Here is a 27,019-nt window from a genome sequence, read left to right as displayed (position 1 = left end):
GGCTGAGGCCCAAGGTTGAAGATATGCAGCTTTTTTTTGAGCAGATGTTGCGTATTTTAGAGTCAAAGCCAATAATGGATACAAAAGGAATAGGAAATATATAGGAAGTTCTTATACTTCTACCTTCTGCTCAATACACTCTTGGGTGGCTCAAAAAAGCTGTTTCTGCAATGTGGGGCCTCAGTCTTAGTGTGTGATTTAGACGCTTTTCTGCCTTGTGCAATAGGAGCGTGCAAATGTTTGAGGCATAATAGGTCAACAAATAGGTGGTATCAACTTAGATAAGACAGTTTAAAGATTCACCGGAATATGTAATCCAGCTTCATGTACTGTGATGTACTGGTGCATTCTTAGGGTGCGTTCACACGATGTAAAGTGGAGTGTGATCTGGCACGTCTATGCGTGTCAGCAGTTTGCGCGCTCAAAAAGATCCCATTGATTTCAATGGGAGTTACGAGTGTATACGCCACGTTATTTTGCGTCCGTAATTTTGCAGCCGCAAAATAACGCGGCGTATACGCTCGTAACTCCCATTGAAATCAATGGGATCTTTTTGAGCGCGCAAACTGCTGACACGCGTAGACGTGCCAGATCACGCTCCATTTTACATCATGTGAACGCACCCTTACACTGCATAAATATGATACAGACTGGCTGCTTAGGTCACATAGCATTGTCTAAACTGGACGCCACCTTATTTGAGAATTTACATTAGTAGAATGAATATACAGTGATGCTTTCCTCCCTCTAAATTCCATAAGCTTTTCAAAACGCTGTAACCCATACATTTAGATCTTTCAGGCTTAGGAACCTGTAGCTTTGCTGCTCTGTACACTGCATGATGTGACACAATAGAAATGAATGCGACTCTTACCTCCAAGATAGATTTCTCTTGCTCCACTTTGTCACCGCCTGGACATTCCGCTTTCTCCTCGTAGCCTCTGATTGGGACAGATCAGGTAGAGAACAGCGAGGGGTTTTCATTAATTCCAAGGTGGCCTCATCTGTATGTCAGAGGACAGAGTTGCCTCTTAGTAAAGTAATTGTCTTTCATTATTCATTGTTAATCCTTTTGTTAGACAGAGTACTTATTGAACAGCACTCAAGTTTAGCAGAAATGAATGGACTTCCTGTGGGATTTGCAGACTCCTACACGAGTTTAGAACTAATGATTCAAATAGTAAAGCTTTTAGAGTAATTATAGAAGCGGACGATTTCACATGCGTTATTGATTTATAAACAATAAAAGCTTATTAACATCATTCACCGCTATAGAAAACATTCTAGTCAATGAATTTGGCTTGGAAGACGTCTAGTTTGGAATTGTATTAGCATGCAGTACAATTACAGCAATACATAATAGCATATGGTAACTCAAGGATATCCTACTTACAGGAAGGCATGTGTAAAGGGGTTGTCTAGGATAATTTATAAATGCGGCAGGGGGCCGAGGAAGGGAAAAAATAACAAAAAAATAACTATTCTCACCTGTCTTTGGTGCTCCAGTGCCCTAGACCGCTGTCCAGCCAACAGAAGTCCACGCCAAACGTGACCACTCAGGCCAATCAGCGGCCTAAGGAAAGGAACTGAAACATCACCTGCAACATCCATGAGTGACGTCCCATGCTCTCCTTAGGCTGCTGATTGACAGTTATCACATACCACGAGGACCCGACAGGGGTCTGGGACACTGGAAAATTAGGGAAAGGTGAGTATGTTTTTATTTTTACCTTACCCCCGGCCTCTTGCCGCAATAATAAAATATCCTGGACAATTCCTTTAATGTTCTGTTCGTATCTGTGTCAGAGAATTTGCTGCAGATTCTGTCAAATGTAGCGCTATATTTATTGGTAAAACGACATGCATTGTGATGGATCTCAACAAAACCCATAAGTCAACAAAATCCATTAGGTGCCGCTGGTGTCATCTATTTATCCATCTGTCTGTCTTCCTATCTATTTATCTAAGGCACAGCAGTAATGCTCTTAGTGCTAGTAGAGTACTATTGCAAATTTTTGTTGGTGCATTCTTTTGACAGATTTGTCACAGCTTGAATTCTGCTTTTCCGTTCTGATAATGGAACAAGGAAATTGAAATTTAAAGAGCGGGAGAGAGAAAAAAATGGCTGCCAGTACTCAGCTCTGGATTGTGTATTACTGTTAACGGGGAAGTCCTCCTGGAGTTTTCTGTTAGATAGAGTCTCTGAGAAAAGTCAGGTTTACACAGCTGAAGTCCATAGGGACATACACTGACATTGTACAATGTAATCTACAGCCCATCTGAAAGTAATGACTTCTTACAAAAATCATGTTAGAGCATTTATATAGTCTTCCTATAGATGAAATACAAGCAAGACAATGTTAGACTTAGAACTAGTGTCAATTGCTTTTGTTTTTCAGCAAACAGAAAAAGTTTTCTATATGTTTTGTACATGTAACATACAGAAAAGAATGAACATGAATTTAGAAACCAACATGTAATCGGTTTTATAGATAAAGATGTTTTGTAGTGTAGCAAAGATGAACTAACACTCAGACGACATTCGGTTATAGATAGATCCTACCAACCAAACAACATGAGGTTATACAGTAGGTGACTGTATGGGATCTGTTAGATCAGATCTTACCAACCAAACTACAATAAGCTATAGGTTCTAAGTGGTTGTTTGATATCTGTGAGCCCAAAACCTGCAAACCAAACTACAATAAGTTATACAGCAGTTTGTTGTGTGATACCTGCATGGCCAGATCCTACCAACCAAGCAACTATTAGTTTAATAGGTTGCCCTGTGTTAGACTGGATCCTACAATCCAAATAATAAAGGTAAAATCTTTCCTGTTTGATCTCTTAGACTAGATCCTTCCACCCAATTAAGAATTAGTTATAAAAGGTTGTGTGATACTTGTGAGACTAGCTAAAAAAACAATCAGTTATAGGTGGTCTTGTGGTGTTTGGGATACCAAATCCTGACAACTAAACAACAATCAGTTATAGGTGGCCCTGTGGTGTCTAGCACACGAAATCCTACCAACTAAACAACAGTCAGTTATAGGTGGTCCTGTGGGGTCTAGAAAACGAAATCTTACCAACCAAACAACATGAGGTTATACAGTAGGTGCTTGTATGGTATCTGTTAGATGAGATTTTACCAACAATCAGTTGTAGGTGGTCCAGTGGTGTCTAGGACACGAATCTTACCAAATCAACAATCAGTTATAGGTGGTCCGGTGGTGTCTAGCACACAAAATACTACCAACTAGATAACGATCAGTTATAGGTGGTCCGGTGGTGTTTAGCACACAAAATCCTACCAACTAAACAATCAGTTATAGGTGGTCCGGTGGTGTTTAGCACACAAAATCCTACCAACTAAACAATCAGTTATAGGTGGTCCAGTGGTGTCTAGGACACGAATCTTACCAAATCAACAATCAGTTATAGCACAGTTCTTATGTGGGAGACCAGATCTTGCCACCAAAACAATAATCAATTATTCAACAATAATCAATCAATAACCCGCACAGAATTCAGGTGGTCCTGTGGAATCTGAGAGACTAAATCTTGCTCACCAAATGGCATTTAGTGATAGGTGTTTTTGTGGTATTTGTGACACCAAATGAAGGGTGACCTATATACGGGTGAAGCCAGATACAGATACTTACTCCTGAACATATGGTAATGAAGAAGGCCTAGTTTAAGGCAAAGATGTCAGATGGTATGTGACTATGTTTTGGTCACTTTAATAAAAGCACAATTGCAAAATTGCCCTCTTTGAAGACAGTTTCTAATGTGGAATTTTGTAGTGTGGACTCTTGCTGCAGAATGTGAAGGAATAAAGATCCACGGTTAGGTTGACGTTGCAGCTGAGCTATGGCTGCCCTGTGGTTGGAAACCATTTGGCCATACAGGCTGTCATGTTTTTACAATGGATCATTAATAGAGATGAGCGAACACTAAAATGTTCGAGGTTCGAAATTCGATTCGAACAGCCGCTCAATGTTCGTGTGTTCGAACGGGTTTCAAACCCCATTATAGTCTATGGGGAACAGATACTCGTTAAGGGGGAAACCCAAATCCGTGTCTGGAGGGTCACCAAGTCCACTATGACACCCCAGGAAATGATGCCAACACCTCTGGAATGACACTGGGACAGCAGGGGAAGCATGTCTGGGGGCATCTAACACACCAAAGACCCTCTATTACCCCAACATCACAGCCTAACAACTACACACTTTACACACTCAAAAAAACCTCTATCAAAGTGGGAAAATACCTGGAAACCTTCTTTACTCCCAAAATGGATGGACACAAACCCCAATTTAAGCTCAACAAACAGTAACAACCACCCCTTTAAATCACGTTCCCCATGACAACCACAAATGGAATAGGCAATGGGAATTCCAAAAGCCCTCACCCTTAACTGTCATTTTGAGTGTGTGTGTGTGTGTGTGTGTGTGTGTGTGTGTGTGTGTGTGTGTGTGTGTGTGATGTGGTAAGACCTTCCAAAATTCACTTTTCTAGCCCTTAACATGAGCCCTTCCAAACAAAGTTACAGGACCTTAAGCTGAGCTACCAGCAGAGATTGAGGCCCTTGGCATGAGTAGAGCCTTGCACCAGCAGTGTTTTTGGCACTTAGGGTGAGTTGAGCCTTGTACCAGCGTGTGTCCCTTAACATCAGGCGGGCCCTAAGTTCTGCGCTTTGCACAAAAGTTCCACATTAACTAGGCTGAATGGTACAAAGATTAGTAGGCCCGAGAACCAGGAACAGGTCTTGCAATGGCTGTCGGATAACGCTTAAAGCACATTGTCCACCAGCCAGTCAGCCTCTACCTCCTCTTACCCAACAGTCTTGTCCTCCTTCCACCCAAAATTCCCAATCTTCCCAGAACAATAACCCCAACTGTCCCTGCTCCCCAGAGCTGTTCTCCCTTCCTTTGACTGTACCGCAACCTGCCCCTCCATTTCGCGATTCCACGGACCTAACAGACGAGTATCTGTGTCCAGATGCTCAAACACTAGAGTCTCCTCCATTCCATCTCCGGTCGATTTGGTGGCGGATGACCAGCAACCCACCCTCATCGATGACGATGAGACGCAGTTGCTGTCAGGGCAGCCAGTTGACATGCGCATTGTGCAGGAGGAGGAGGCGAGACAGGAGTTGGAAGAGGAGGTGGTGGACGACGAGGACACCGACCCCACCTGGACAAGGCGGATGTCAAGCTGGGAAAGTAGTGTGGATGTTGAGGCAGGTGCAGCACCAAAAAGGGTAGCTAGAGGCAGAGATGTCCAGAGGCAGAGGTCAGCTGCTTTGCCGAAGCCAGGCCAGACCCGGAATGTCCGAAGATGTTCCCTTTTGTACCCAGCCCAGAAAAACTCCCCCATCGAGGGCACGTTTCTTGAAGGTGTAGAGTTTTTTCAAGGAATGCGCCGAGGACAGATATAGTGTCGTCTACACAATTTGCCTCTCGAAATCAAGTAGGGGCCCTGAGAAGAGCAACCTGTCCACCACTTCAATGCACCGTCATTTGGAATCCAAGCAATGGAATCAGTGGCAGGCAGCAACGGCAGGACAAACGTCGCCCGCCGTTCATGCCACTGCCTCTGCTCACAGTGCTGGCGATGCACTCCAGAGGACGAGCCAGGACATCACTTCATCTGCCTCCGCCACTTTGTTGACTTCTCCCTCATCCTCCCCTGTTTCTGTCTTATCTCCTTCTCCTGCACCATCAAAGGCACCATCAGGCGCTTCTTTACAACAACCCACCATCTCTCAGACATTGGAGCGCCGGCAGAAATACACCGCTAACCACCCACCCACGCAAGCCTAGAACGCCAACATCGCTTAACTGCTGGCCCAGAAGAGGTTGGCGTTCCGGCTTGTTTAAACTCCCGCCTTCCCGGACCTGATGGCAACTGTGGCACCTCACTATGCCGTCCCTAGCCGTCACAACTTCTCCCGGTGTGGCGTCCCCGCCTTGCACCAGCACGTGTCACTCAACATCAGGTGGGCCCTTAGTTCCGCGCTTTGCTGCAAGGTCCACTTGACCACCGACACTTGGACAAGCGCCTCTGGTCAGGGATGCTGCTTATCTTTAAGGACAGGCAGGGTGAATGTGGTGGAGTCTGGTCCCGGGGTGCAAACTGAGGTACCCTATCTCCTCTCCCAGGCCAAAATTCATGGCAGGAGTAGACTGAAACCCTACGACGCTGCAACCTCCACCCCAGCTACTAGCGGCAAACGCTAAAACACTGGTGTGGGGAGATGTCAGCAGGCGGTGCTGAAGCTCATCAGCTTGGGGGCCAGACAGCACACTGCCTACAAAGTGAGTCATGCCATCCTCGATGAGACGGCAATGTGGTTTATGCCACTGCACCTGGGCCCAGGCATGTTGTCATGTGTGATAATGGCCGTAACCTGGGATCGGCTCTGTAGCTTGGCAGCCTGCAACATATTCCATGCCTGGGCCACGTTTTTAACTCATTGCTGCTAATCTTTTGAAAAAGGTACCCCAATGTTCCTGAGCTACTGGTGAAAGTGTGGCGCTTGTGCGGATAGTTTTTAAAGTCTATAGTTGCTGCTGCTAGCCTGTATGCACTCCTACAATGCCTGTACCTGCTGGAACAACGGCTGTTGTGCGACGTCTCCACACTGCTGGCACTAAACATATCATGTGTTGAGCAGAGTGTGTGAGCAGCACAGACCTTTGATGTAGTTCCAACTCCAAAACCCTCGGGTTCGTCAAAGTCAACTCCCTCAGTTGCTCAACCATGAGTGGCCATGGGTGGCAGACTTATGTGAAATCCCATCCCATCCATTGCACTGGACACGAAACATTAGCATGCGCTCAGCACAACTTCGGATATGGCAGCTGCATTAAGCAGGGTGCAGGGTACAACACAGACCAGGCCCGAGCACCAGGAACAGGTGTTAGAAATACTGCAGCATCCGCCATTTCCTTCCAATTTTGGGGTTTTGGACCCGCCACCGACTTGTCTGGACCTAAGTGGGGATCATGAGACACAGTTGCCATCAGGGCAAGCTGTGGTCATGTGCGGTTTGCAGTAAGGGGCCAGTGCGCAATTGGAAGAGGAGTTGGTGGATGACGAGGCCACCGACCCCACATGGACAGGGGTGATGTCTAGGGGCTAAAACAGTGTAGATGTAGAGGGAAGCTAAATCAACAAAAAACCTGGGTAGAAGCAAAGGCATAAACTGGGGTGATGTTTAGGGGCTAAAGCAGTGTAGATGTGGAGGGAAGCTAATTCAACAAAAAAAAAACAGGGTAGAAGCAAAGGCATAAACTGGGGTGATGTTTAGGGGCTAAAGCAGTGTAGATGTGGAGGGAAGCTAATTCAACAAAAAAAACAGGGTAGAAGCAAAGGCATAAACTGGGGTGATGTTTAGGGGCTAAAGCAGTGTAGATGTGGAGGGAAGCTAATTCAACAAAAAAAACAGGGTAGAAGCAAAGGCATAAACTGGGGTGATGTTTAGGGGTGAAAGCAGTGTAGATGTGGAGGGAAGCTAAGCAGCAAAAACAGTGGGTAGAAGCAAAGGCATGCAAAACTCTAACCTGTTGGAAGACTTATTCCTAGGTCTGGAACACGTTAATGGCCCCCCTGGACAAATTACTGCCACTCAGGGGCCTAGTGTCACCAGGAGGGACAAGTATAGGCGCATGTTGTGGGAATACCTGGCCGACACCAGCTCTGTCCTCTCCGATCCCTCTGTGCTCTACAGCCTACACTTATTTTCTCATCTTTTTTTCTGCACTGCACATCTCTTGCCTGCTTCCTTTGGGATCTTACAAGTGGTGGTCCACTTCCAAAGATGGTAATTTCACTAGACAGTGTAACGGGAGTAGCTGAGGGATCGCTGTCTTAACCACTTTTTGGCACAAAATTAACTTCCAAAGCCAAATATGGTGTAAGTATATGATGCAAGGACACCTACACACCTATCTCTGACACATTGGGGAGTTCACCCTCATGCGCCCTTTTGGCCTGCACCATCATGCGCCTCTTCCCAGCCACTCCACATTTCCCAAGCTTTTCATTGCAGGCAGAAGTACAACACAACCCACCCCCATGCCCAAGCCTTTAACAGCCTCATCGATAAACTGCTGGCCCTGGAGATGTTGGTGTTTGTTTATGCTTCTGGAGACCCAGGCCTTCCGTCAGCAGATGGCAGCTAGGGCACCTCCCTATGCTGGGCCTAGCCGTTACTACTTCTCTTGGTGTGCTGTCCCTGCCTTGCGCCTGCATGTGTCCCATAACATCAGTCGGGCCCAGAGCTCTGCGCTTTGCTGCAAGGTCCACTTGACCACCGACACATGGACAAGCGCCTGTGGTCAGGGATGCTGCAGTGCTTATCTTTAATGACAGGCAGGGTGAATGTGGTGGAGTCTGGTCCCCGGTGCAAACTGGGGTGGCCTATCTCCTTTCCCAGGCCAAAATTCATGGCAGGAGTAGACTGAAACCCTACGATGCTGCAACCTCCACCCCAGCTACTAGCGGAAAACACTGTAACACTGGCGTGGGGAGATGTCAGCAGGCCGTGCTGAAACTGATCAGCTTGGGGGACAGACAGCACAGTGCCTCCGAGGTCAGGGATGCCATCCTGGCCGAGATGGCATTTTTTTTTCCCTGCTACACCTGGGGCCTGGCATTTTTGCTCCTGTGATAATGGCTGGAACCTGGTAGCAGATCTGGAGCTTGCCAGACTCAAACACGGTCCACGCATGGCCCACGTTTTCCAACTTGTTGGTGCCATGTTTCTTTGAAACCTACACCATTGTGCCTGATATACAGGTCAAAGTGGGGCCATTTTCGTAAGTGAGAACTAGCCTCTGCTAGGCAGAAAACATTCAGAGCACACTCCTCTCATCTTTGCACCGTTGGCTGGCGGAGGAAGACGAGGGGGTTGGAGTGGCATCTGATGTCCCTGTCCCACACGAGGCTAGAGGGTGCACTTCAGTGCATCCCATTGCTTCACTACAAATGGTGTGAAGGGGAGTGGAAAATGGAGGAAATGGAGAGTGACCCTTACAGTTGGGGCCAGCAAAGGCATGCCAAGTAACACACTGGCACACATGGCTGACTTCATCTTGGGTTGCTTTTCAACACATATTTCACATCATGAAGAACAATAATACTGGATTTTTACAAGCCTCGAACCCCGGTCTAGGTCTAATGTCTGTTCCTTTCTTATATTAGGGGAGAGGGAAAAAAAATTACTTCAGTGATACGTTTAGCGTACATAGACTGACTATTAATGTGTATCCCACTTAGTGTTGTTAGGGTTACACACCGTCACAACCTGGCTAAAGCTTCTATAGCTGTTAATAAAGTCAACATAACTTTACGGTATCCAAAAAGACAGCTGGTACCGACAGAGAGCAAGACAAATGTCAACCAAAGCTGTGAGCTCTGAACACCCACAGTTACTTTGGCGTCATCATCATTATAAGGGAGCGGGTGGTAATAAATAACTTGGCAGTGCCTAAAACCCAAAAAGCTTATACAACTATATTTACATTAAGATACACAAATGACACTTTTCAGTAGCATGTCATGAGACAAGCTGATAAGATCTTCCTTTGTGCAGTGCTATTTGAAAGTTAAACGCTGCCTTTATTTTAATTCTGGAGAAGGTGCAGACATTAGATTTAGAACATGTTGTCTTCATTGTCCAAATCCTCTATATAGGTAACGTGTTTTTTGGGTTGAGCTGTCTGGGAACGAGCTGGTGCAGCACTGACAACCTGGGTGAATATGGCAAGAGCCTGAGATGTAGGGTGAATGAATCCCCAAATTATTTGGGGAATTTCCACTCAGAAACTGGCACTATATACCAGTAGCAAAAATTGTGGGTGCACGTAACCCCAATATATTCTTTGAATTCCCAGTGAGACAATGGCACTATATACCAGTAGCAAAAATTGTGGGTGCACATAACCCCAATATATTCTTTGAATTCCCAGTGAGACAATGGCACTATATACCAGTAGCAAAAATTGTGGGTGCACGTAACCCCAATATATTCTTTGAATTCCCAGTGAGACAATGGCACTATATACCAGTAGCAAAAATTGTGGGTGCACGTAACCCCAATATATTCTTTGAATTACCAGTCAGAAACTGGCACTATATAGCAGTAGCAAAAATTGTGGGTGCACATAACCCCAATATATTCTTTGAATTCCCAGTCAGACAATGGCACTATATACCAGTAGCAAAAATTGTGGGTGCACGTAACCCCAATATATTCTTTGAATTCCCAGTGAGACAATGGCACTATATACCAGTAGCAAAAATTGTGGGTGCACGTAACCCCCATATATTCTTTGAATTCCCAGTGAGACAATGGCACTATATACCAGTAGCAAAAATTGTGGGTGCACATAACCCCAATATATTCTTTGAATTCCCAGTGAGACAATGGCACTATATACCAGTAGCAAAAATTGTGGGTGCACGTAACCCCCATATATTCTTTGAATTCCCAGTGAGACAATGGCACTATATACCAGTAGCAAAAATTGTGGGTGCACGTAACCCCAATATATTCTTTGAATTCCCAGTGAGACAATGGCACTATATACCAGTAGCAAAAATTGTGGGTGCACGTAACCCCAATATATTCTTTGAATTCCCAGTGAGACAATGGCACTATATACCAGTAGCAAAAATTGTGGGTGCACGTAACCTCAATATATTCTTTGAATTACCAGTCAGAAACTGGCACTATATAGCAATAGCAAAAATTGTGGGTGCACATAACCCCAATATATTCTTTGAATTCCCAGTCAGACAATGGCACTATATACCAGTAGCAAAAATTGTGGTTGCACGTAACCCCCATATATTCTTTGAATTCCCAGTCAGACAATGGCACTATATACCAGTAGCAAAAATTGTGGGTGCACGTAACCCCAATATATTCTTTGAATTCCCAGTGAGACAATGGCACTATATACCAGTAGCAAAAATTGTGGGTGCACGTAACCCCAATATATTCTTTGAATTCCCAGTGAGACAATAGCACTATATACCAGTAGCAAAAATTGTGGGTGCACGTAACCCCAATATATTCTTTGAATTACCAGTCAGAAACTGGCACTATATAGCAGTAGCAAAAATTGTGGGTGCACATAACCCCAATATATTCTTTGAATTCCCAGTGAGACAATGGCACTATATACCAGTAGCAAAAATTGTGGGTGCACATAACCCCAATATATTCTTTGAATTCCCAGTGAGACAATAGCACTATATACCAGTAGCAAAAATTGTGGGTGCACGTAACCCCAATATATTCTTTGAATTACCAGTCAGAAACTGGCACTATATAGCAGTAGCAAGAATTGTGGGTGCACATAACCCCAATATATTCTTTGAATTCCCAGTGAGACAATGGCACTATATACCAGTAGCAAAAATTGTGGGTGCACATAACCCCAATATATTCTTTGAATTCCCAGTGAGACAATGGCACTATATAACAGTAGCAAAAATTGTGGGTGCACGTAACCCCCATGTATTCTTTGAATTCCCAGTGAGACAATGGCACTATATACCAGTAGCAAAAATTGTGGGTGCACGTAACCCCCATATATTCTTTGAATTCCCAGTCAGACAATGGCACTATATAGCAGTAGCAAAAATTGTGGGTGCACATAACCCCAATATATTCTTTGAATTCCCAGTCAGACAATGGCACTATATACCAGTAGCAAAAATTGTGGGTGCACGTAACCCCCATATATTCTTTGAATTCCCAGTGAGACAATGGCACTATATAGCAGTAGCAAAAATTGTGGGTGCACATAACCCCAATATATTCTTTGAATTCCCAGTCAGACAATGGCACTATATACCAGTAGCAAAAATTGTGGGTGCACATAACCCCAATATATTCTTTGAATTCCCAGTGAGACAATGGCACTATATACCAGTAGCAAAAATTGTGGGTGCACGTAACCCCCATATATTCTTTGAATTCTCAGTGAGACAATGGCACTATATACCAGTAGCAAAAATTGTGGGTGCACGTAACCCCCATATATTCTTTGAATTCCCAGTCAGACAATGGCACTATATACCAGTAGCAAAAATTGTGGGTGCACGTAACCCCAATATATTCTTTGAATTCCCAGTGAGACAATGGCACTATATACCAGTAGCAAAAATTGTGGGTGCACGTAACCCCCATATATTCTTTGAATTCCCAGTGAGACAATGGCACTATATACCAGTAGCAAAAATTGTGGGTGCACATAACCCCAATATATTCTTTGAATTCCCAGTGAGACAATGGCACTATATACCAGTAGCAAAAATTGTGGGTGCACGTAACCCCCATATATTCTTTGAATTCCCAGTGAGACAATGGCTCTATATACCAGTAGCAAAAATTGTGGGTGCACGTAACCCCAATATATTCTTTGAATTCCCAGTGAGACAATGGCACTATATACCAGTAGCAAAAATTGTGGGTGCACGTAACCCCAATATATTCTTTGAATTACCAGTCAGAAACTGGCACTATATAGCAGTAGCAAAAATTGTGGGTGCACATAACCCCAATATATTCTTTGAATTCCCAGTGAGACAATGGCACTATATACCAGTAGCAAAAATTGTGGGTGCACGTAACCCCAATATATTCTTTGAATTACCAGTCAGAAACTGGAACTATATACCAGTAGCAAAAATTGTGGGTGCACGTAACCCCAATATATTCTTTGAATTACCAGTCAGAAACTGGCACTATATAGCAGTAGCAAAAATTGTGGGTGCACATAACCCCAATATATTCTTTGAATTACCAGTCAGAAACTGGCACTATATAGCAGTAGCAAAAATTGTGGGTGCACATAACCCCAATATAATCTTTGAATTCCCAGTCAGACAATGGCACTATATACCAGTAGCAAAAATTGTGGGTGCACGTAACCCCAATATATTCTTTGAATTACCAGTCAGAAACTGGCACTATATAGCAGTAGCAAAAATTGTGGGTGCACATAACCCCAATATATTCTTTGAATTCCCAGTCAGACAATGGCACTATATACCAGTAGCCAAAATTTTGGGTGCACGTAACCTTCACATATTCTTTGAATTCCCAGTCAGACAATGGCACTATATACCAGTAGCAAAAATTGTGGGTGCACATAACCCCAATATATTCTTTGAATTCCCAGTGAGACAATGGCACTATATACCAGTAGCAAAAATTGTGGGTGCACGTAACCCCAATATATTCTTTGAATTCCCAGTGAGACAATGGCACTATATACCAGTAGCAAAAATTGTGGGTGCACGTAACCCCAATATATTCTTTGAATTACCAGTCAGACAATGGAACTATATAGCAGTAGCAAAAATTGTGGGTGCACATAACCCCCATATATTCTTTGAATTCCCAGTGAGACAATGGCACTATATACCAGTAGCAAAAATTGTGGGTGCACGTAACCCCAATATATTCTTTGAATTCCCAGTCAGAAACTGGCACTATATACCAGTAGCAAAAATTGTGGGTGCACGTAACCCCAATATATTCTTTGAATTACCAGTCAGAAACTGGCACTATATAGCAGTAGCAAAAATTGTGGGTGCACATAACCCCAATATATTCTTTGAATTCCCAGTCAGACAATGGCACTATATACCAGTAGCAAAAATTGTGGGTGCACGTAACCCCCATATATTCTTTGAATTCCCAGTCAGACAATGGCACTATATACCAGTAGCAAGAATTGTGGGTGCACATAACCCCAATATATTCTTTGAATTCCCAGTGAGACAATGGCACTATATACCAATAGCAAAAATTGTGGGTGCACGTAACCCCAATATATTCTTTGAATTCCCAGTGAGACAATAGCACTATATACCAGTAGCAAAAATTGTGGGTGCACGTAACCCCAATATATTCTTTGAATTACCAGTCAGAAACTGGCACTATATAGCAGTAGCAAAAATTGTGGGTGCACATAACCCCAATATATTCTTTGAATTCCCAGTCAGACAATGGCACTTTATACCAGTAGCAAAAATTGTGGGTGCACATAACCCCAATATATTCTTTGAATTCCCAGTGAGACAATGGCACTATATACCAGTAGCAAAAATTGTGGGTGCACGTAACCCCCATATATTCTTTGAATTCCCAGTGAGACAATGGCACTATATACCAGTAGCAAAAATTGTGGGTGCACGTAACCCCCATATATTCTTTGAATTCCCAGTCAGACAATGGCACTATATACCAGTAGCAAAAATTGTGGGTGCACGTAACCCCAATATATTCTTTGAATTACCAGTCAGAAACTGGCACTATATAGCAGTAGCAAAAATTGTGGGTGCACATAACCCCAATATATTCTTTGAATTCCCAGTGAGACAATGGCACTGTATAGCAGTAGCAAAAATTGTGGGTGCACGTAACCCCCATATATTCTTTGAATTCCCAGTGAGACAATGGCACTATATAGCAGTAGCAAAAATTGTGGGTGCACATAACCCCAATATATTCTTTGAATTCCCAGTCAGACAATGGCACTATAGACCAGTAGCAAAAATTGTGGGTGCACATAACCCCAATATATTCTTTGAATTCCCAGTGAGACAATGGCACTGTATAGCAGTAGCAAAAATTGTGGGTGCACGTAACCCCCATATATTCTTTGAATTCCCAGTGAGACAATGGCACTATATAGCAGTAGCAAAAATTGTGGGTGCACATAACCCCAATATATTCTTTGAATTCCCAGTCAGACAATGGCACTATAGACCAGTAGCAAAAATTGTGGGTGCACATAACCCCAATATATTCTTTGATTTCCCAGTGAGACAATGGCACTATATACCAGTAGCAAAAATTGTGGGTGCACGTAACCCCAATATATTCTTTGAATTCTCAGTGAGACAATGGCACTATATACCAGTAGCAAAAATTGTGGGTGCACATAACCCCAATATATTCTTTGAATTACCAGTCAGAAACTGGAACTATATACCAGTAGCAAAAATTGTGGGTGCACGTAACCCCAATATATTCTTTGAATTACCAGTCAGAAACTGGCACTATATAGCAGTAGCAAAAATTGTGGGTGCACATAACCCCAATATATTCTTTGAATTACCAGTCAGAAACTGGCACTATATAGCAGTAGCAAAAATTGTGGGTGCACGTAACCCAAATATATTCTTTGAATTCCCAGTCAGACAATGGCACTATATACCAGTAGCAAAAATTGTGGGTGCACGTAACCCCAATATATTCTTTGAATTACCAGTCAGAAACTGGCACTATATAGCAGTAGCAAAAATTGTGGGTGCACATAACCCCAATATATTCTTTGAATTCCCAGTCAGACAATGGCACTATATACCAGTAGCCAAAATTTTGGGTGCACGTAACCTTCACATATTCTTTGAATTCCCAGTCAGACAATGGCACTATATACCAGTAGCAAAAATTGTGGGTGCACATAACCCCAATATATTCTTTGAATTCCCAGTGAGACAATGGCACTATATACCAGTAGCAAAAATTGTGGGTGCACGTAACCCCAATATATTCTTTGAATTCCCAGTGAGACAATGGCACTATATACCAGTAGCAAAAATTGTGGGTGCACGTAACCCCAATATATTCTTTGAATTACCAGTCAGACAATGGAACTATATAGCAGTAGCAAAAATTGTGGGTGCACATAACCCCCATATATTCTTTGAATTCCCAGTGAGACAATGGCACTATATACCAGTAGCAAAAATTGTGGGTGCACGTAACCCCAATATATTCTTTGAATTCCCAGTCAGACAATGGCACTATATAGCAGTAGCAAAAATTGTGGGTGCACGTAACCCCAATATATTCTTTGAATTCCCAGTCAGAAACTGGCACTATATACCAGTAGCAAAAATTGTGGGTGCACATAACCCCTATATATTCTTTGAATTCCCAGTGAGACAATGGCACTATATACCAGTAGCAAAAATTGTGGGTGCACGTAACCCCCATATATTCTTTGAATTCCCAGTCAGACAATGGCACTATATAGCAGTAGCAAAAATTGTGGGTGCACGTAACCCCAATATATTCTTTGAATTCCCAGTGAGACAATGGCACTATATGGCAGTAGCAAAAATAGTGGGTGTATATAGCCCCAATTCTATTGCTTGGGGACTTGCAGGGTATTTCTGGGGTGAAGGTGGGGGGGCACACCGTTGGAACGGGGATTTGGGGTGTATATATGGGGTATACGGGAATACACTGTCAGTGTATTCCATTCAGGATCCTGGGAAAGCTGGGTTGCGGCGATTGAGCCTGTCAGTGCCACGTTACACTGACAAGCTTCTCCCTGGAATTTAGCTCTTACAAGAGCTGTTGGTTCTCTTCTCCTTCCTATCCTAGCCTGTCCCTGCCTACCCAGAATCTAACCCCTAGCTAACTGGACGGAAACCTCCGTCCCCGGTGAATTGCAAGCTCAGAATGACGCGAAGCTGGGCGGCGCTGTTCTTTTAAATTAGAGGTCACATGTTTTCGGCAGCCAATGGGTTTTGCCTACTTTTTTCAACGTCACCGGTGTCTTAGTTCCTGTCCCACCTACCCTGCGCTGTTATTGGAGCAAAAAAGGCGCCAGGGAAGGTGGGAGGCGAATCGAGTAATGGCGCACTTTACCACGCGGTGTTCGATTCGATTCGAACATGCCGAACAGACTAATATCCGATCGAACATGAGTTCGATAGAACACTGTTCGCTCATCTCTAATCATTAACAGTTGGTTGTTTATTGATTATCAATTGTTAATGTGTCCTTTTGCATAATAAAATATTTCTGGAGATGTTTTCTTAGGGACACATCTGTCGCATACAGCTTGATTTCTGTTGAGCAGTACCTGTCACTTTCACTTATGACGTATGTGGGCAGCTAATAGGCTTTTTAAGCAAGTGCATGATCCATGCCAAGAAGCTAGAAAGGTTCTAAATCACATCAGTCAATTCCAGACTGTCACTCGCTGAATATTCAGTCCTTACTAGGTTTAGTAGGCCTATAATGAATGTAGCAGCCTTCCTCTAAGGGGCCTGGGCTCTTTTATGGATGTAGTCTAGGCAGACAGGCAGATAAATAAAATAGTAGATGCGCTGTTCTGGCTCATGCTGACTCTGTTTAAGGATGGCAATGGGAGTCAGACAGCTGCTGTATTTTCCAGCAAACATCAAAGAGGAACAACCACACAATTGTAAATTTATAATTAATAATTGAGAGGGTTTCACTCCATAGGGAATTGTTCAGAAAGGGAACTTGTGGAAGAGATTCTTCCTACTCTTTCTACAAAGTATTTAAGAAAAGGAAATATCTTTTGAGGTTTTTCCAGAGCTGGTTTCAATATCATCCTTTCCGTGTATCTCTGTTTCATACAGGATTATATTCTCTGATATCTGACACATTTCAGAGGCAGAAATTGTTTAAAGAAGAGCGATAACATCTTTAAGGTGACTTCTTACTTTTGCTGTTGGCTTTCATTTGGTTCACCAGTCCGGATTTAGCTCACAGAACTGTCCAGGATCATCCATAAAAACATTAGGGGAATATACTATAGTAAATGAGCTTAATTTCTGGCCTAAAAAAGGCACATTTAAGTGCATCTAGCTTTGCACCTTTTTCTAGACCAGGTCAACGAGTGAATATGGCTTAGATGAATAGTGTACATGGCTTAAGATGCGCTGTAATTGTTCACAAATTCTGGGGTAAACTTCTAGATCAAAGTAAGCCATCTAATAGGTGACATTAACTATAACTAGGCCATCTAAAGATGCACCAGATCGATCATCCAGCGTTAGCTACTGTGATAAATCTGTTGCATTTTAAGACTTGACTAGTCTTTGGTTTACACTATTAGTAAATGTGAATAATTATACAGTGTATTTCTTACATTCAACTTTTAATTCTTCCAGTGTAGTATCCTGAAAGGGATTCTATCATTAGAATCCCTTTTTTTTAATACTAACATGTATAATTAGCCTTAAGAAAGGCTATTTTTCTCCCACCTTAGGTGTCTTCTCCACGTCGCCGTTCGTTAGATATTCCTGGTATGCAAATGATTTTTCTTGCAGCACTGGGGGAGTTCCCTGGCCTTCAAATGTGTGTATAGTATGTAAAAATAAACTGGGTAGGTTTTTTTTATGCTCTTGTAAGGGGCCACAAGAAGGTGGCCGAAGTCCAATGGTAGAGTTGACTGCGCATGTCTAGATTTAGGAGACCAGCGCCAGAAGAAGAGACGGCAGAGAGGCATGCCAGAAGAAGAGGAGACAGCACTGGAGAGTTCTCTCCGCATTGGGAACGCCCCCAGTGCTGTTTGAGTGCAGGGGACTTCCCCCAGTGCTGCAAGAAAAATCATTTGCATACCAAAGAAAACCGGGAATATCTAAGAAACAGCAGATCGGAGACGGCTTCTAAAGGTAGGAGAAGAATAGCCTTTCTTAAGACTATTCCTGCGTGTTAGTATTAAAAAAAGGGATTCTATTCATTGGGCCTAATCCGGAGCAGAGTACACGGCTGGATACCAGCGCAGTGCACTGGCTTTCAGCCACGGCTTCCTGGTTTTTGGATCGGAACCTGAGGCGGCCTCTGCCTCAGGTTCCGATCAAAAAAACTCCATGTGAACATGCTCATTCTTTCAGACGGAGTCGCCTCGCGACATGCACCTGAAGACACTCCCTCCTGACTGAATTTGGAACCTTGTGTGAACTTACCCTAAGCCTTCTATTATATAGTTGATCTACTTGGTTTCTTGGCTATAACCTTGTACCATAGCATGCAATAATTCTAGGCATTGGTGGTAAAGACTATGTAGGATGTAAATTGCCAAAATTTGTGCATCTGTTGGCTTTGCTAGACATACTGTATCCAGGGGTGAACCTGGGCTTTCTGCCGCCTGAAGCGGCGTCAGAAAGCCGCCCCCCCCCCCGGAGGAGGGGCGGAGCTGCGGGACGGGGGTCTCGAGAAAGGGGAGGGGCCGAGCGGAAGGGACGTGGTAGACCGGAAAGGGGGCGGGGCTGAGCGGAGCGAGTGGCGTTCGCAGGCAGAGAGCAGGCAGGGAGAGGACCTGCTCTCTGCCTGAGTGTGAGGGGCGGCCACTGGAGCAGCGCTGCGTCCAGCAGGGCCGCCCCAATACACCGCTCGCTTCCCGTGTCGGGCTGCAGACACGGTGACGCTAAGCCAGTCCAGGACAGCTTGTCCTGGACTGGCTTAGGTCAGCAAAAATGCCGCCCTCCCGAGGCCCTGGCATAGCGCCGCCTGAAGCGGTCGCTTCAGGTCGCCTCATGGGAGGTGCGGCGCTGACTGTATCTAGACGTATTGCTATGACACAAACTCATGGATTTCTCACCCACAATGAAGAATGCTAAACAAGAACTGTGTCTTTGAGAATATTTAGGCGTACATCTTCTCATAAATGAATGCATCGCTGCTTGTTTAAGCTTTAAATTATATGTTTATTTTCTGCATTAATTTCTGGAAGAGGATTTTAATAAGGTTGTTAATCATTTCCAGATTTTGTTATCACATATACGGAGACAAGATTGCCAGAATAAGCTGACTATAGATGCTATTCTCATCCACATAGAGAATATTCAAGAGTTAATTACTTTCTAATTCCTGAATCTTTACTCCCAATTAAGACTTGTGTAGTTATTACTCAGCTGTGATTGTGCCCCTGCCTCTGCTAAGACACTGTTTATTGCCCTCGGAGCAGGGCTTTACTTGCTGTCTCCTAAGGGCGCTTTCACACACATAGTTTTGATGCAGTTAATTGATGCAATTCTTGAAGCCAATGTCAGGAGTGGATTGCAAAGGGAGGTAGAGTATATGACAAAGATTCTCCCTTTTTGCTCACTATATGGCAAATTTTACCTAGCTGTGCAGGCAAAACAGCGGTGATTCTTAGTAAGATGCTTCTGGTTTTACAGCCATGTCATTTGCCCATTTTTCCTGGGATTCTACTATTTTTCAGGCCCCCTCACCCCATCAGTATTGACTTTCAGCTGGCCAGCTGCTGCATTAGTATTCACTGCAACGTCAGTGTTAGTGCAATGAATATTAATAGAGATGTTGCTGGGGTATCCCCCGTCAATTTGGGGATTTATTCAAATAAAACTTTAAGCAGATGGAGGATCAAGTGAAACAAAATAAGACTATTAAGTATTTGTAGAAAATAATCTTACCTAGTATTCCAGTAGGTTTTAGCCCTCCAAACTCTTGCATTGCCTTGATTGCTTTGGACAACTCTTCCTGTGTTTGTAACTGTCCTGTAACTGGGTCAGGTGGAGGCAGATAGCCGAATCGAGTCAACCAATCCTGTAGAAAATGGATAATAAAGACAAAATATTAAATGGCTAATAAAAACAACATTTCTGAAGCACCTTAAAAGGGGTTCTCCAGGCTAAAAATGTCAGCGCTATCAGATCAATGGAGGGCAGTCTGAGTGAACAGATGTTCTCTATGCATCAGTTGATGGGAACAGCTGATCAGTGGGGGTGCCAGCAGTCAGACCCTTACCAATTAAAATACAGCCCTTACACAATGTTTTCTACTCTACTTGGTACTCATTGAAGAGGCTGAAGCACTGATCTGAACACTGCAACCTTTTCAACCAATTGATCAGCATTGGACCCCCACTTTGACATACTGATGGTTTTTTTTTAACCGGACACAAAGTCCTGCATGTCCGACTTTGTGTCTGGTTAAAAAAAAACAGTTTTGCCGCAGAGAGGCACAAAACGCTCATGGGGGGACCCTTTGCAAACTCATTCAAGTTAATGGATTTGAAAACTGACTGCCGGTTTCTATCACCTGTCCAGTTTCTCGGGCAGAAGATGGAAACCTGCAAAACGGAGACCGGGCGCAGGTGTGAATCCGCCCTTATATGTTAAGTAATTTAGGAAAATTCAAATCCCCACAGCTGTTCTTAGCAGAGCTAGCAGTATTAGACTAATTTTTATGGCACCTGTAGGAGTATAGGAAAGGGCTGCATTGATACCATTGTCATTTCTATCTCTTTAATGACAGAATATGGGCTCTAAAACAGCATAAATAGCATCTGGAGTTTACTAACACCACGAAGAAGGACAGATGTGGACACTTTGATTTTGTGTCTGCTCCTCTTGTTAAAATGTGTAACAAAACCTTAATCTTCCCACTGACTGAAATAATGTTCTGGACACTGCCACATGATTTTGCAGACAGGGTTTAGTAGGGAGCTATTGAAGCCGGGCAGATCACTTAGTGTGGATAATGGAACATGCGTGTAAAGTAATTCTTTCATATTTTACCACTAAATGTGGCTGGGGGTGAGCTCAATATCAGAATACACTTGATAGCCTGTACTTTCCAATAGACTTGCTAATGTGGTACAGATGAGCTCAGTGAGAAGATAAGCCTTAGGGTGCTTTCAAAGCCATGAATGGATTCAAAAGGAACAGGAAATATAAAGGAATGACTTATACTTTCCATCCCGCTGGATACACTTTTGGCTTTGGCTCAAAAAACTGCATCAAAATTGCATTGGCAATTTTTTTTTAAACCACCACCCTCAAGGAAATAGAAAGGAATTATGAAATTTTATTTAATGGTGACTTTTACATGCTGACCAAAATCCATTTATACACTGTAGACTGAGCCAAAACCAGAATCATTTTAGATGTGTCCTTTACTATATGCTGTTCGGATATATCACTAAAATACACAATTTAACAGACCTTAAAGGGGAAAATGCAATATGCCGACTTATAGAAAAGGTGTTAGCATTTCTTGAGATGATTTTTTTTCTTCCATGTTTAATAAAAAAAAACAACAACAAATCAATAACTATTAAGATCCAAAACTAGTTAGCACTTTACATCTTATGACCATTATGTGTCATATCAGCTCTGGTTCTATATCAGAAATTGGAATGTTTAATAGGGACCAATGGTTTACATTTAATATTCTATGAAACTATTCAGCACATCAAAAAAATCATGGACAAACAATATCAACTAATTGTATCCCTTTTCTTGCCCCTAAAGTAAACTGGATTGGATAATTGGCGCAAAAACTTCACTTTTGATTCTAGCCATAAATGGGTTGTATGGCATATATAGAATATTTAGAATGTTTTAAAATAATAAATGAAGTAATATTCACTTTACTCCACAACTCCTGTTTCAACCCTTCTATCTCTGTATCCTGACCACCAATAACATCTACTATAGACAATCACTGGTTGTAGTAGTGATGCGTCACCACTAGAGATGAGCGAACAGTGTTCTATCGAACTCATGTTCGATCGGATATTAGGCTGTTCGGCATGTTCGAATCGAATCGAACACCGCGTGGTAAAGTGCGCCATTACTCGATTCCCCTCCCACCTTCCCTGGCGCCTTTTTTGCTCCAATAACAGCGCAGGGTAGGTGGGTCAGGAACTACGACACCGGTGACGTTGAAAAAAGTAGGCAAAACCCATTGGCTGCCGAAAACATGTGACCTCTAATTTAAAAGAACAGCGACGCCCAGCTTCGCGTCATTCTGAGCTTGCAATTCACCAGGGACGGAGGTTTCCGTCCAGTTAGCTAGGGGTTAGATTCTGGGTAGGCAGGGACAGGCTAGGATAGGAAGGAGAAGACAACCAACAGCTCTTATAAGAGCTAAATTCCAGGGAGAAGCTTGTCAGTGTAACGTGGGACTGACGGGCTCAATCGCCGCAACCCAGCTTTCCGCGGATCCTGAATGGAATACACTGACAGTGTATTCCCGTATACCCGATATATACCCCAAATACCCGTTCCAACGGTGTGCCCCCCCACCTTCACCCCAGAAATACCCTGCAAGTCCCCTAGCAATAGAATTGGGGCTATATACACCCACTATATTTGCTACTGCCATATAGTGCCATTGTCTCACTGGGAATTCAAAGAATATATTGGGCTTACATATAACTTCAATTCCAGGGAGAAGCTTGTCAGTGTAACGTGGCACTGACGGGCTCAATCGCCGCAACCCAGCTTTCCCAGGATCCTGAATGGAACACACTGACAGTGTATTCCCGTATACCCCATATATACATCCCAAATCCCCGTTCCAACGGTGTGCCCCCCCACCTTCACCTCAGAAATACCCTGCAAGTCCCCTAGCAATAGAATTGGGGCTATATACACCCACAATTTTTGCTACTGGTATATAGTGCCATTGTCTCACTGGGAATTCAAAGAATATATTGGGGTTACGTGCACCCACAATTTTTGCTACTGGTATATAGTGCCATTGTCTCACTGGGAATTCAAAGAATATATGGGGGTTACGTGCACCCACAATTTTTGCTACTGCTATACAGTGCCATTGTCTCACTGGGAATTCAAAGAATATATTGGGGTTACGTGCACCCACAATTTTTGCTACTGGTATATAGTGCCATTGTCTGACTGGGAATTCAAAGAATATATGGGGGTTATGTGCACCCACAATTTTCGCTACTGCTATACAGTGCCATTGTCTCACTGGGAATTCAAAGAATATATTGGGGTTATGTGCACCCACAATTTTTGCTACTGGTATATAGTGCCATTGTCTGACTGGGAATTCAAAGAATATATGGGGGTTACGTGCACCCACAATTTTTGCTACTGCTATACAGTGCCATTGTCTCACTGGGAATTCAAAGAATATATTGGGGTTACGTGCACCCACAATTTTTGCTACTGGTATATAGTGCCATTGTCTGACTGGGAATTCAAAGAATATATGGGGGTTATGTGCACCCACAATTTTCGCTACTGCTATACAGTGCCATTGTCTCACTGGGAATTCAAAGAATATATTGGGGTTACGTGCACCCACAATTTTTGCTACTGGTATATAGTGCCATTGTCTGACTGGGAATTCAAAGAATATATGGGGGTTACGTGCACCCACAATTTTTGCTACTGCTATACAGTGCCATTGTCTCACTGGGAATTCAAAGAATATATTGGGGTTATGTGCACCCACAATTTTTTCTACTGGTATATAGTGCCATTGTCTGACTGGGAATTCAAAGAATATATTGGGGTTACAAATACCCTCATTTCTTGCTACTGCCATATAGTGCCAGTTTCTGACTGGTAATTCAAAGAATATATTGGGGTTACGTGCACCCACAATTTTTGCTACTGGTATATAGTGCCATTGTCTGACTGGGAATTCAAAGAATATATTGGGGTTACAAATACCCTCATTTCTTGCTACTGGTATATAGTGCCATTGTCTGACTGGGAATTCAAAGAATATATTGGGGTTACGTGCACCCACAATTTTTGCTACTGGTATATAGTGCCATTGTCTCACTGGGAATTCAAAGAATATATTGGGGTTATGTGCACCCACAATTTTTGCTACTGCTATATAGTGCCAGTTTCTGACTGGTAATTCAAAGAATATATTGGGGTTACGTGCACCCACAATTTTTGCTACTGGTATATAGTGTCATTGTCTGACTGGGAATTCAAAGAATATATTGGGGTTACAAATACCCTCATTTCTTGCTACTGGTATATAGTGCCATTGTCTGACTGGGAATTCAAAGAATATATTGGGGTTACGTGCACCCACAATTTTTGCTACTGGTATATAGTGCCATTGTCTCACTGGGAATTCAAAGAATATATTGGGGTTACGTGCACCCACAATTTTTGCTACTGGTATATAGTGCCATTGTCTGACTGGGAATTCAAAGAATATATGGGGGTTACGTGCACCCACAATTTTTGCTACTGCTATACAGTGCCATTGTCTCACTGGGAATTCAAAGAATATATTGGGGTTATGTGCACCCACAATTTTTGCTACTGCTATATAGTGCCAGTTTCTGACTGGTAATTCAAAGAATATATTGGGGTTACGTGCACCCACAATTTTTGCTACTGGTATATAGTGCCATTGTCTCACTGGGAATTCAAAGAATATATTGGGGTTACAAATACCCTCATTTCTTGCTACTGGTATATAGTGCCATTGTCTCACTGGGAATTCAAAGAATATATTGGGGTTACGTGCACCCACAATTTTTGCTACTGGTATATAGTGCCATTGTCTGACTGGGAATTCAAAGAATATATGGGGGTTACGTGCACCCACAATTTTTGCTACTGCTATACAGTGCCATTGTCTCACTGGGAATTCAAAGAATATATTGGGGTTATGTGCACCCACAATTTTTGCTACTGCTATATAGTGCCAGTTTCTGACTGGTAATTCAAAGAATATATTGGGGTTACGTGCACCCACAATTTTTGCTACTGGTATATAGTGCCATTGTCTGACTGGGAATTCAAAGAATATATTGGGGTTACAAATACCCTCATTTCTTGCTACTGGTATATAGTGCCATTGTCTCACTGGGAATTCAAAGAATATATTGGGGTTACGTGCACCCACAATTTTTGCTACTGGTATATAGTGCCATTGTCTGACTGGGAATTCAAAGAATATATGGGGGTTACGTGCACCCACAATTTTTGCTACTGCTATACAGTGCCATTGTCTCACTGGGAATTCAAAGAATATATTGGGGTTACGTGCACCCACAATTTTTGCTACTGCTATACAGTGCCATTGTCTCACTGGGAATTCAAAGAATATATTGGGGTTACGTGCACCCACAATTTTTGCTACTGGTAGATAGTGCCATTGTCTCACTGGGAATTCCACAAATAATTTGGGGATTCATTCACCCTACATCTCAGGCTCTTGCCATATTCACCCAGGTTGTCAGTGCTGCACCAGCTCGTTCCCAGACAGCTCGGCCCGAAAAACACGTTACCTATATAGAGGATTTGGACAATGAAGACAACATGTTCTAAATCTAATGTCTGCACCTTCCCCAGAATTAAAATAAAGGCAGCGTTTAACTTTCAAATAGCACTGCACAAAGGAAGAGCTTATCAGCTTGTCTCATGACATGCTACTGAAAATTGTCATTTGTGTATCTTAATGTAAATATAGTTGTATAAGCTTTTTGGGTTTTAGGCACTGCCAAGTTATTTATTACCACCCGCTCCCTTATAATGATGATGACGCCAAAGTCACTGTGGGTGCTCAGAGCTCACAGCTTTGGTTGACATTTTTCTTGCTCTCTGTCGGTACCAGCTGTCTTTTTGGATACCGTAAAGTTATGTTGACTTTATTAACAGCTATAGAAGCTTTAGCCAGGTTGTGACGGTGTGTAACCCTAACAACACTAAGTGGGATGCACATTAATAGTCAGTCTATGTACGCTAAACTGAAGTAATTTTTTTTCCCTCTCCCCTAATATAAGAAAGGAACAGACATTAGACCTAGACCGGGGTTCGAGGCTTGTAAAAATCCAGTATTATTTGTTCTTCATGATGTGAAATATGTGTTGAAAAGCAACCCAAGATGAAGTCAGCCATGTGTGCCAGTGTGTTACTTGGCATGCCTTTGCTGGCCCCAACTGTAAGGGTCACTCTCCATTTCCTCCATTTTCCACTCCCCTTCACACCATTTGTGGTGAAGCAATGGGATGCACTGAAGTGCACCCTCTAGCCTCGTGTGGGACAGGGACATCAGATGCCACTCCAACCCCCTCGTCTTCCTCCGCCAGCCAACGGTGCGAAGATGAGAGGAGTGTGCTCTGAATGTTTTCTGCCTAGCAGAGGCTAGTTCTCACTTACGAAAATGGCCCCACTTTGACCTGTATATCAGGCACAATGGTGTAGGTTTCAAAGAAACATGGCACCAACAAGTTGAAAAACGTGGGCCATGCGTGGACCGTGTTTGAGTCTGGCAAGCTCCAGATCTGCTACCAGGTTCCAGCCATTATCACAGGCGCAAAAATGCCAGGCCCCAGGTGTAGCAGGGAAAAAAAAATGCCATCTCAGCCAGGATGGCATCCCTGACCTCGGAAGCACTGTGCTGTCTGTCCCCCAAGCTGATCAGTTTCAGCACGGCCTGCTGACATCTCCCCATGCC

At 43.2% G+C, this 27,019-nt stretch overlaps 1 protein-coding gene across 1 annotated transcript in view; it reads right to left on the bottom strand.

The window, feature by feature from the left end:
* MMP17 (matrix metallopeptidase 17) overlaps positions 1-27,019 on the bottom strand; it is a 152,107-nt gene that overhangs the window by 32,323 nt on the left and 92,765 nt on the right. Inside the window, exons 2-3 of the mRNA XM_075274977.1 lie at positions 20,242-20,374; positions 875-1,004 (exon numbers count right to left, since the gene is read on the bottom strand). Coding sequence (XP_075131078.1) covers positions 875-1,004; positions 20,242-20,374 — 263 coding nt within the window. The remainder of the gene's footprint in view (positions 1-874; positions 1,005-20,241; positions 20,375-27,019) is intronic.

Source organism: Leptodactylus fuscus, chromosome 1 (genome assembly GCF_031893055.1).
Source record: "Leptodactylus fuscus isolate aLepFus1 chromosome 1, aLepFus1.hap2, whole genome shotgun sequence".
In the NCBI taxonomy this organism is placed as follows: domain Eukaryota; kingdom Metazoa; phylum Chordata; class Amphibia; order Anura; family Leptodactylidae; genus Leptodactylus; species Leptodactylus fuscus.
The sequence above is the reverse complement of the archived record's forward strand: the minus strand, read 5'-3'. Positions and strand labels throughout refer to the sequence as shown.